Source organism: Pleurodeles waltl, chromosome 4_1 (genome assembly GCF_031143425.1).
Source record: "Pleurodeles waltl isolate 20211129_DDA chromosome 4_1, aPleWal1.hap1.20221129, whole genome shotgun sequence".
In the NCBI taxonomy this organism is placed as follows: Eukaryota; Metazoa; Chordata; class Amphibia; order Caudata; family Salamandridae; genus Pleurodeles; species Pleurodeles waltl.
Window position 1 is genome coordinate 419,318,691 of NC_090442.1, and position 12,672 is coordinate 419,331,362.

A 12,672-nucleotide genomic window follows, 5' to 3' on the forward strand; every position below is an offset into this window, starting at 1 on the left:
AAACTCTTCCCGTCCAAACCGTGAACATTCTTATTATAATATCCTATAGGTGGGTGGCGCAACAGGGCCGAGAGCACATGCCCGAGCCGCTCTCATGGCCCGGCCACTTCATGATTTGTTCTTAGTAATATCTGCTTTTGATGCTAATTTTCAGCAATTTTCCGGGGCGGTAGCTGTCCCGGGATCACAGTCAGGTTTACTTACTTTCGCTTAAGTACTCATGGACAGTTTAGACTGTTTAACGTAGGATCATATGATTTCTTCAGAGGTTCCAGGTGTTATTTTGGGTAAGCTAGTAGTCGGTCCCGAGAAGATAATCGATGAGCCCCCGCAGCTAGAATCAAGGTCCGAGAGACTGCCCGAAGCCCGAGGGTCAAGGCCGGTTCCCCCGCTCATGGCAGCGGCCGCAACGACGGCATCCTGCATCTCCCCGAGGGATTGGTGTTTTGGGGGGGGGGGGGCGGCCTCCGTTGCCCTTCTAGAGGATCTGCTGTGTTTCTTTCCGCGCTTGCTGGGGGATCTGTGAGGAGGGGCCAAGGCGGACAGGTTCAGAGATTCCAGCCACTCCCCTACCGCCTGCGGCGATAAGAAGAAATGCGTTTTCCCTTCAAATTCTATTCTGAGCTTGGCGGGGAAGAGCATTGCATATTTTATCCCATTTTCTTCGCAACGTACGTTTATGTTCAAGAAAGGAGGCTCTTTGTGCCTGGGTTTCTTTTGTGAAGTCAGGGAACATCATAACCCGCTGGTCATTACATAGAGGTTCGCCTAGTTGCCGTGATTGTGAGAGTATATAGTCTATCTTTGTAATGCAGCAGTTTTGCAATGATAGGGCGTGCTCTAGCTCCCAGCCGTGGTGCCTTACTGGGTATCCTATGTGGTCTCTCTATTGCAAAGTAGGCAGAGAGGCCCTCAGAGGCCACTGTGTTCCTAATCCAATTTTCCAAAAAGGATTCTATGCTGTCTGCTGAGGACTCCGAACCTTCCGGTACCCCGAAAAGTCTGATGTTGTTCCTGCGAGCACGATTTTCTGCATCTTCTGCTCCAGTTTCTAATGTTTTAATTCGGGAGGTGATATGTGCTATTTCTTTAGTTGTTGTTTGCTGTGCAAGGGAAACTGTGGAAAGAGATTTTTCATTCGTCCCCACTCTCTCTTTCAGTTTACGGTGGTCATCTCGCAACAATGAGAGGTCCGACGACAGCTTGTCAATTTTTTCTTCAAGTGCTTCACGGGATTCTTTAATGGCTAGGAGGACCGTGTCCAGCGTTGTTTCTTGAGGAGTCACATGTTCTGTGCTGGCTAGGTTAGTGGGTTGAGAGGGGTGTTTCGCATTTGTAGCCTCCGTTTGGCTGTGATCTTCGCGTTTTTTAGGTGTCACCATGTTTCATTAAGTGCTGTAATTGGGAGGGATGAGTTGTATGCCCCAATTACTGGAGGGGTCCGAGGCACCTGGCTTCGCTCAGCTGATTCCTTTTGTCCTCCCCGGGTCTCCTCCTCTCCCAGGGTTCAAACTGGGTGTGTGTGTGTGTGGGGGGGGGGGGGGGGGGGGGGGGAGGGGGGGGGGGAATTCTCCCACCCCACTCTGGGTCCCCCGTCACACACCCGGGCGAGAAGGCGGCACCCGGATCACAGAGCACCGTCAATGGCCCACTTTCCTTCAGAACAGCACCGCACAGGTGCTGCGGTATCGTCTCCCGGATGCAGGTTCACACGGTTCATGTGCCTCTTAGTCCAGGGTTGCGTATTTTTCACGGCCCGCCTGCGGGTCAACCCCAGTTCTCAAGACTGCACATTTGGGCTTCCCTGGTTCTTCAGTGTTTATTCTCCGTTTGTTGGTTTGTCCTCGCCCTAGCAGGTTGGTGAGCTCTTCGCAGCAGGTTATGTCCGATTTCAACGAAGAACAGCCAGCCGTGTAGGCAGGGGGAGCAATTTGCCTTTCTTCTTGCGATAGCGGTACTCTGGGCCCAAAAATGTACAATCCAGGGTTTGGAGCCTCCTCCACTAGTTCGCTCCCCCCCTGTTCACCGTACTGGGGCCTGCTGGGGTGGATATCTGGGTCAGGTCAGAGGGGGGGTCTGGATCGGGAGCGTCTCCATGGCCCCGGTCCGCCGGAGCCCCTGGTACCAGGAGGTCCCCCACCTCGCGATCCCCAAGGCGGCGTCCCTTCGCAGCACTCTGTTCTCCAGCCGGGAGCGCGTTCAACCGGCGGACAGGAGAGGGCCCCCCGCTCCCCAGCAGGTGCGTTTTACTGACCCCGGAGGACTCGCGGGCCGGCTGGCTCGAATGCCCAGCCCTCCGGGCGGCCGCTCTCCACCTCCCGCTCCGCGCCCGGGCGGGGGTCCACAACCCCTCCCCACCCAAGCATCCCACACTCACCGGGCTTCTCCGATCCGCCCAGGGGACCGGGCGCCTCCCTCGAGCCCCTCAGGTCCCGACGCTCCGCTCTCAGCCGCCACGGAGGCTCCAGGCTCCCATCTCTCTGTTCCTCTCTCAGTCGACCACCCTGGTAGATGCAGGGGCCATTTGGTTTTCCCTTAAAAGCGACTGTTACGTGGGTGGAATCCCCATAGTCGCGGTCTCCTCTGCTGCCAGCCGGTATCAATTCCAGCGGTCATCTGGAGGTTCAGTAAGCTTTATGCAGTGATATTAAAGGCCGGGCCCCGATCCCAGCCCCGGAGCTCCGCGTTAAGCTTGCAGCCTCATCGGCTGCCGGCCACGACCCCTTGATGATGGCAATACAGGATGCTATCATACCTAAGAGGCGCATAACTGTCCTGACTGTGTAAGTGCAATTCTCCCGTAACAGAGATTGTATACTTGAAGTTGGAAATATGGGTTGGGTTAGGGTAAGCCAACCCCAATTCTGCGTTGAGAATGTCCCCTAGGCATGGTTGAACTTAGAGGTTCTAGGTGTGATTTGAGGATATTGACCATAAATCCTAACTTGAGAGTGAGATTGACATTGGTGTAGGGTGCTGGCTTTGAATAGCCAGTCGCCTAGATAAGTGGGAACAAGCATCTTTTTTTCTGAGATATGCTGAGACAACGGCTAGGTCCGTGGTGAGGACTCTGGGAGTGGTTGTGACCCCCAAAAGGCAGAACCATGAATTGATAATGTTGTTCCACGACCACAAATCATAGGTATTTGTGGTGTGCAGGTGAATGGGAAAGTGGACGTAGTGTCCTTCAGGTTTAGGGCAGTTATGAAACAGCCATGTTGAAGTGGGATGAATTCCTGGAGAGTGACCATATGAAAATGTTCTGACAGGATGTACTGGTTTAAAGCTTTGAGTGTCATGTCTCTTTTGGGAATGAGGCAGTAGAGGGAGTATACCCCTGTTCCTTGGTATTAAATAGGAACTGGCTCTATTGCCCCTTTCAAAAGTAAAGATTGGACCTCGTCCCTCATGAAAGCAAGGTGTTCTATTGAGTGTGCATCTGTGAGGTGGAATGTTTGGAGATGTTGAGGTTATCTTCAGACAATAACCATATTTGATAATGGAGGACCCAAAGGTCCGATGTTATATGTTCCATTGAGTGTGATAAAGTTGGAGGTGGCCCCCTTCCAGAGTGGAATGAGGAGTTGGAGGCAGTCCGTGTTTAGCAGACAAGGATGAGCCACAGGTGGTGGTGGCCTTTTCCCTCCCTCTAGAATTGTTTCCTCTAAAAGGGACTCTGGAATAGGAGAATGAGGCTTAATGTGTTGTGAGGCAGATTGGTCAGATGTTGTGGTTGACCTGTAACAACCCCTGTACAATGGGTGGCGAAAACACTGTGTGTGCTTGGGACTGTAGGGCTCCCATAGCCTTTACGGTGTCTGTATCCTTTTTTCAGTTTGTCAGGGGCGGAGTCAGCTTGGAGATCAAAGAGGTGCTCTGTATCAAAAAGGCATATTAAGTACAGCTTGCTGAACCTCTGGTTCGAAGGTTGGAGTCCTGAATCGAGAAAGCCTCCTGCTCTGGCTCCTCCTATGCACATTCTTCCTCAAAAATATCAGGGGTCTGCTCTTGGGAATGAGTGCACCATTTCCAGCCTGCAAACCTCTTGGTCCCGAAGGGTCTATTTGGATCTAAATGATTGTAACATGTCTCAGGTAGTCTTGTGGTAATCTGGGGAGAGGCAGAGATTACAGACCTGGTGGTGATCAGTGTGTGGAAACTTGGCATGGCACATGGGGCAGAATCAAAACAGCGTTCGTTCCATCACGGTATCATGTTCTTCTATGCCACGTGGAGGTACGCCCAAGGCCGGGCTAGGTCCACCCTGAAGGGCGCATGGTGGAAGTTCGATTCAGATGGACTGAGAAGATTGAGTGTAGAATGGAAAAACATAATTGGAAATACAATTATGTCGATGTAGAGGAAAGACGGAAAGAGAATCTCGAACTGGAGCAAGTGAGATACGGAGTGTCTAAAACACATCCGAACTCAACGGCAGAGAGAACACAATCCAACAAAGAACACGATGCCCATGCTCAGCATCACCAAGAAGGAGGAGACACTCGATCCGTTGACTCGCAAATGCTTCTCTAACAAAAACAAGTAGCAACTCTCTGAACCCAACACTAGATGGCAGGATTATGCAAAGCATGTGTATCTACAGTCAAAACATGCCATTGAATATGGAGTTTTATTGCTCAGCTAATAAGATTCAGCTGCCACTACCCCAAGATCTTTGGCCTCTCCCAACGTAAGTGGAAATTTACTCTTTGGAAGCTGTGCTCAACCTGGAGGCTGTCTTATGTTCAGCTCTTACTGGAAAAACATGTGAACAATGTGACTGGTGTATGCTCTGTGGAACTTTGTGACCTCAGGAAACTATTTTCAGTGTTGTGGCATCACACCAAATCTCTAATTGCACGTCGCGGCATACTTAGTCGGCTTGATTACTGCAATGCCATCCTCCTTGGAGCTCCTGATTTATTTATTTTTTTAAAAAGAAACTTCAAAGAGTGCAGCCAGCTGCTGCAAAACTAACGCTGAATTTGCCTAGAATAACCTCTGCCTCCTAAGCTTTGAGGAAACTTCGCTGGATCACGAGGATTCATTTTCAGTCTCTGTGCATTGTATTTCAAGCTTTGCAGGGGTCAAGACAGTTACTATGGCAGCGTAGATTTATTCTATATGTTCCCAAGAGGCACCTGAGATCTGCCACTGCCAACCTTGCGCAGGTACACAGGTTAAGTAAAACTAGACAACGAGGCAGAGCATTTTCTGTTGCTGCCGCCCAGCTATGGAACAAGCTCCCTGCCACCCGGAGAACACATACAGATTAACTTAAATTGAGGAAAGCCCTGAAAACTTAGCTTTTCCCAAAATATTGACTTTAGGTGCTTTTACTGTGTTTTCCCCATGCTGAGATGGCTTGTGTTAGCGCCAGGATACCAGTTTTTGATCACAGTGCACTCTATAAGTGCAATATAATAGTAATCATAATACAGTCATAAAAAGAATGAAACTCACAATATACCAGTATGAAAAGGAATTATGTAAGTAATTCATGCATACTCACCAAGCCTAGTCTTCGGTTTGATATTGGCAGCATCATCTCCGTTAATGGTTACGGTTACTATATAGGTTGCACAGTTTGACAAGCCAGGATCTAGACAGACCACTGTGAAGAAAGAAAACAGATGACATTTCAATGAAGTTTTAGTGGGAACTGAAACTGACTGCCCATCCAGCTACAACTTCATACCAGACATCAATCAAATCTGTCAGGCTCACAGAAATATAATTTGTAATGCCCATGTGACTATCTAGTTCCGCATACAGCACTAGACGAAAGGCTATTTCCGCACTCATGGATCAAAAGATAAAGGAACAGGAAAGAGATAGGGGCTGTAAACAAAAAGAACATCTTGATCCCCTAGCAATGCAAACCATTTTCATAATCTGGTTCTTCCCCAGTACCAGAAAATCGTAATCAGGATGCATGGCACAGCCACTAGCATCTCTATGAATAAAGATATTGGTCAACAATATCAAGATCACGTCAAACCTTCCAACAGTGATTACGCCACCTCTATTTCCATGAATAATAAAGTCTTGGTTCTACCATGGAAACTCTACCAACTTTATTTCTACTGAATCACCACATTTTTATCAGGGACCAAAACTATTATCTTATTTTCATACTGGAGTCCCTGTTTTGAAGTAGAAGCCATCTTAAGTACTGGTTTACACCACTCCGAATCTGATTAACAACTTACTTACGCTCCGTAAGTCTCTTTTTGCTGGATACTGTAAATAACTCACCTTTTGAATATTCCCCAGCTGTCGGATAGAATCCAGAAACTTTTCAGCAATACACCTGCTTGAAGAAAGGTAGTGTTGTGTGGCTCCACAGCAATGTTGTTCCACTTTTTAAGTCCTGCGCACAGCTGCATGTGTGTCACTCATGCATGCAGGCGTTAGTTGCTGTCTAGCCTGTCCACACCTCCAGACGTAGAGTCCAACAGCAGGCTGGCTTTGGCAAGTGTGCAAATCTCTAGACTCCAGACATTACTAGGTGGAAAAGATTTCAGTTCCCAAAATGGGGAGGTGGGAGGGATTCTGATGAATTTCAGGCTAGATAAAGTATCCACCAGAAAGAGCATTACCAAAGGTATTTAACTTGTTCTTCTGATAGACACTTCCACCCACAGATTCCTTACCTTTTGAATAGATACCAAAGCAATGCCTCCCAGTAGGTGGGTCTGTGAGTGGACTCAAAACAAAAAGTCCTGGTGGACAAACTACCCCTCTCGTCAGACCTGGCTGTCCACACAGTAGTGCTTCATTAACGTATGAATTGAATTAATACCAATGCATCAGCCTGGCAAATGTCCTGAATAGTAACTCGGTATGCTAATGCACTGGTAGTAGTCCTAGCTCTGGTGGTATAAGCCTGCAAGCCTTCAAAATGCTGCTCCAGTACAATTAGCAAAGAGAACGATCCAGTGAGAAATGGTCCTTTTCTGCACTGTTTTGCCCTACTTGATCCCAGTGTATCCAACACCGAGTTGATCGTCCACAAAATCTTCCCTGGTACAACCAATGCAGAAGGTTAGAGCTCTTTTCGGATCCAGCGGATTAAGTCTCTCCTCCTCCTTAGAGAGGCAAGGTTTAGCAAAGAATGCTGGGTGAAGAGGAGTTACCACTTTCAGGAGAAAGGATGACTTGGTCCTCAACACCAGTTTGTCTGGGAAGAACGTTGTGTACAGCAGCCTGAAACTCACTCACTCGGTGCATCAATGTTCTGGTGATACGGAAGACTGTCTTTATAATGAGGAGCCGCAAAGGACAGCTGTGTAGCCGTTCAAAGGGAGTACGCATTAGGAATTTGAAGACTAACTTCAGGTTCCACTGAGGCATGATAAAAGGTGTGGCTAGAAACATATGCTGCAAATCTTTCCAAAAAAGACTAACAAAAGATACTTAAATAAATGATGGCTGGTTCAGCATCCCCCCCCAAAAAAAGCCAAAAGAACCAACAATTAACCTTTAACTGTGCACACAGGAAGTCCTTGCTGGGCTATTGACAACACAAAAAGCAACACATGAGACAGTTTGCTTGAATTGAGTCAATCTGCCTACTACTGACTTTGTGGCCTGTTGAATCCAATTTTCTACTCTCCTCATCTGTAGGTGAAGAGGATGAGGGAGAGGTGGAATGGACCTTTTTCGCAACCAATATCAGAACAGAGTCGGGTGAAGGCTTAGAGTGAAAAGAAAGAAAAAAAAAAAAAAAAAAAAATAATAGTCTTGATCCGGAGACAAATATTTCTTTTGAAGCCTAGATGGGGCATGCTTAGCAACAGCTGGAGTTGAAAACAAATCCATGACTGGCTTGAGGAGACCCAGGACCAGGGGAAAAAACAGCCTTGAAGCGGTATGGTGATGTAGCGTCTTGAAGACTATCGATGGGGACAGTGTGGGTAATAACATCTGTATATTTAGTTTGGCAGCCCCTTGGACTATAACCTCTTGAAAGGTGGTGATAACTACAGGGGAGACACGAGGTGGTGGAGAATCCAATATAGTCTCTTGTAGAAAAAAAGAGGAGTGATCAGTATGTCGATGAGAGCATGACCTAGATCTGTTGTGAGATCCATGACGGCGATGGGAATTCCTTGAAGTAGTGGAAGAGCGCCCTGGTGTGTGATGATCATGACATGAGTGGTGGCGTGATCGGAAGGGCGTTCCAGGCCTGGGAGCTAGAGTGCCTGTAGGTACTGGAGGAGGCGGTAAAGGACGAAGCAGTGATGGTAGAGGAAGCACCGGTGGTAGAGGTGGAGGCACTGGAGGAGGCGAAACCGGTGGAGGAGGTTTAGATGGAGGAGGAGCTGGAGAGGATGGTAACACAACCAGATGATGTGATTAATCAGATGAAGACTAAATTCTTCTCCTCTCTCTCCTTACAGGCAACCTTTTTCTTTGATGTTTAGCTCTGTATGTTGACTGTCCACGCCATCTCAATGGCGAACCAGCACTTAGATGACAAGACACTTCTCAAAGTCGTACACCGGTGATGGATGAATGGAGTTTAGTTCATCGACATCAACTGGTGTATTGATGGCGAACGGCGACACTTCCTCAAAGTCGAATCAACCCTTGCTGGCAGACAAGTGGGCACCATACCATGCCTCGACGTTTATCTTCTCAACGTCAACCGGGACCAAAGTCTTTTCTGGACTGAAACACGCTTCTCAGACCTTCCCTGTCAACTGGATGCTAGGGAACAGCCCTGGTGGAAGACTGACCTTCCTCTCATTTTGAAGTCCCACTGGCAGGCTGTGTTTGCTGGAGCAGTCTTCTCCCCCCATGAAGGCTAATCTTTTCACGGTCGTGCATAGTGCACCTGGACAACGTCCTACAGATGTCACAGGCACAGAAAGATGATACAGACCTCATGAAGGTCTGTTTTGCCTTTTTTTCATGCCACAGCCAGGACACTTGTCAAACAATGCAGGTATTTTATTTGACAAATGTTTTCGAAAACTAACAGACAAAAAGCAGGAAAAACTAAAAGACATCGTGGAAAGGTGTTGTCACCAATTTCTGACAAACCTTTCCATGAGGAAAAACCTATAAAAGTCAATGCTTAAAGGTCCTGTCAGCAGGAGGCAGAAAAAAGAACTGCAGCAACTGCCACCAGCTCAGAATGATGGGATACTGGTGATCCCTGGGTTCTTAAAAGCACCGCCTCCATTATAGCCATATAATGACAGCCTATGAGGCTACTCTGCCCTGCCCCCCCTCATCTCTATCATACAAAATGGGATCGTGAAGGAGATTTATACTGTTTGCAAAACATCTTAAATTATACTCATTTTTAATTTACTGGCCCTTTTTTTTTTTACTTTGTGTCGAAGAATCAGGCCATTGTAGCCTAGATAGATAGGCTGCATTATCTGTCTCTTTCTTAAGTGTCTTTACAGGCCCTCCTGAAGAAAGGCGAAAATCTCCACTTAAGTTATACTGAAGAACTGCTCCAGGGTCCCTGCACCTGGGCGGGACTATTCAGCACTTATGACTATTATTGGAAATACCCTACAAGAGAAATATATTCATCAATGATTCATTGCTCATACATACTATTGTGGCTGTAATTAATCAATTTTCTATTTATTTGTTTGAAGAACCAACCTTTAATGTACTATGCAGGAAAGTAGAATATTTCTGACATGGTTAACCCTACTTTTTGCCTGGTGTCAGTGTGTTTAGACTGTAGTGCACTAGGATCCTGCTAATCAGGACCTCAGTATCTGTGCTCTTTCCTCTAAATTTAGTTGCTGGTAAACGTTTACACCCCACAATTAGCACACTGGTGCACTCACGCAAGTCCCTATTATATGGCACTTAGGTAACCAGGGCACTGGTACACCTGGAATCTCTCATGGGCTGGAGCATGCATTATGCCACCCATGGGGGCCATGTAAACGGTGTCTGCAGGCCTACCATTGCTGCCTGCGTGAAATGGTGCATCCACCAAACCCAGTCACTGCACTGAATAATAAGTCTCCCCACTGGTAGGTCCTTCAGACCAAGGGCAGGGTGCATGTCTCCAAGAATGAGGGTACCCACCTGGATGACCAGGGTGCCCCTATAGACCCCAGGCCAATTCCAGTACTCTGTCAGTACAGGGAAGCCTTCTTGAGATTTGTAGTGGACATTGGTCAACACAAGTGGCCCAACTACATAATGGATTCTCCGAACCTAGGCATGTTTGGTATCAAACATGTTGGAATTGCACAATTACACAGATTCTAGTGTTTGCTGCATGATACCATGTACTCAGGGAGTTCATTAGAGGATCCCCCAGTTCTACCTGCCTGTGCAGCCTTACGGGCTCTAGGTGCCAGCCCATGCTGCTGCTGACCCCAGACACTGCTCTGCCCTCCTGCTGGTGAGCCAGACTCAGGCCAAAGAGGCAGAACAAACGATTTCCTACAAGGGAGAGGTGTGACCACTCCCCCCGAGTATTAAGTGTCTAAGGGCTGGGGTGGCCTCTGAGCACCACCAGACTGCACATTTGGTGACCTCCTAGCATAATATGGTTTGCACCAGTTCAGGAACCCCCAGTTCCTGTTCTGGTGTAACAATGCACAAAGGACAGAGGAGAAGCCACCCCTCTGTCAAGTTCCTCCCCCAGGGAGGTGCACAGAGCTCTGCCAGATGGTCACTTGATTCTGCCATCTTGGAAACAAGATGGGCAGAGGCCCCTGGGAGCATCTGACTGGTCAGGCCAGGTAAATGATGTCCCTGATCCCCTCTGATAGCTGGGTCACTTCAGAAAGTGATCAACCTCCTTTTAGAGTTACTGAAGGGCTTCCCCCATAGGTGGATCCTCTGATTCACCGAGCAAGACTCTCCAAGGAACTCTACGCAAGACATCTTCTGCTCCTGGCCTCTGGAACCACTGCCGGTCTGCTTTGGAACTGAAACAAATCTGCTTCTGGTGGGAAGGCTCCCATTGCAACATTGTTTCTCCGAATCCTGCAAGAATTCTGAAACATCCAAGGCTGTGCACCCTCCAGGGTCACAAAGACTCGGTTTGCACCATGAAGCACGAAGGACTCTCCCTCGGAGAGAAGGAGTCACTACCCTGAAACTGCAGGCACCTCAAGACAACGTCGACCGGCTGGTGGACTTTGCTGTCCCATGGACATCCAACGGCTCTGCAACACAGGTGGTGAGTCTGTGGAAACCTCTGGGTCCTGCTGGTCTTCTAACCAAAATTGGGCGACTGTGGGCCCCTGCTCCTACCACTGGACTGGAACCCCTGTGCACCGCAACTGTTGCACTTGCCAAGGCTTGTTGACTCTTCCTCCTGGAGATCTTCAGGTGCCAAGAAGCCCTGGCCTCCAGCACTCTGCAACTCGAAGATCAGCCCCTGCTCTGCAACTTCAGCGACGTGGGGCTTTTGTTTTGCCATGCTGCTGAGGCCTCCTGGTGACACCCTGTGTCCATCGTAGGGGCTCCATCGACTTATGCGGACATTCCAGCGTGCTGAGGGGCAGCCCCGACTCCCCCCTCAAGGGTAGAGTCTCCTGGACCTAGCTAGTCCCCAAAACTTTGCTAACAGTTCTTCAGCTCTTGCTTGCATTTGCCAGTGCTTGTTGGTGACCTGGCTGGTCACAGACCCTCCTGCAATCCGGCGACCATCGAGGGACAGCTGGTAGACCACTCCTGGGATCTTATGCAGCTCCTGGACTCCGCAGCTGGACTTCTTCCACCGACTTGCAAGAACATCACCTTCAGGAAGGTGGGCATGGTCACCAGCACCACCTGGGCACCTCCAAAGGTGCTGGACTCTGTCCCCTTCCTTTACACGTCCTCCACTTCCGGAATACGTTCCTGGGTTCCACTGGCCTGCTCCATGGTTTGTGACAGCAGCTGGGCAATCCAAGGCATCCACAGACTCCAGAGCGTGTCCCTTCTCCCCTCTGCATCCAGGTCCCTGGTGTAGGAACTCCTGTCTTCTGGGTATCCTGGGGTAGGGACACTCTCCCTCCAACCTCTTGTCTGCTAGATTCCTGGGGGTCCATGGGGAAGGGTACTAATTCCACAAACTCCAACCACTACTCTCCGTGTTAGCTTATGGGACAATTGGGTGGTTAACTACCTCGCATCTGGTTGCTGGGGACACTTACTGTACTTAACTCTGGTGTTTCTATCTGCCCCCAGCTAACTACCACAGTTAACTCGGTTGGGGTCACTATGTCACATTCCACCTTTTTAGTATATAGTTTGTTACTCCCATAGGACCCTGTGTATTTTTATGCTATTTCTAATGCTTACTTTGTGTACACATTGTGTGAAGATATCTCCAAAGGGAGATATAGCAATGCTAGTCTAGTAGTACTTCTGTAATAAAGTATCCTTTATTTTTGCAACACCTGTGTGGGTCTAACTTGCCAGTGAGTTGCTGTCTGACTACTGTGGTATTGCATGTGCTTTTCATTGCTCCTAGATAAGCTTTAGCTGTTCACCTCAGCTACTCCTAGAGAACTTTTGCTATCTGGCCACCTATTCACCACAGCTGTACACAACAAACTAAGCCAGCCTCATACATTGTTGGTAAGACACCTGCATTGCCTTACCACTTGGTCAGCAGTGACTTTCCATAAGAACAATCTCTACTAACTATTGGTTATACCCTACACTAATAAAACTTTAGATACTTCT

General features: G+C 48.4%; 1 protein-coding gene across 1 annotated transcript in view; it reads right to left on the reverse strand.

The window, feature by feature from the left end:
• Positions 1–12,672, reverse strand: part of NUDT5 (nudix hydrolase 5) — a 180,456-nt gene that overhangs the window by 84,413 nt on the left and 83,371 nt on the right. Inside the window, exon 7 of the mRNA XM_069228666.1 lies at positions 5,513–5,614. Within this exon, the coding sequence (XP_069084767.1) occupies positions 5,513–5,614 (102 nt within the window). The remainder of the gene's footprint in view (positions 1–5,512; positions 5,615–12,672) is intronic.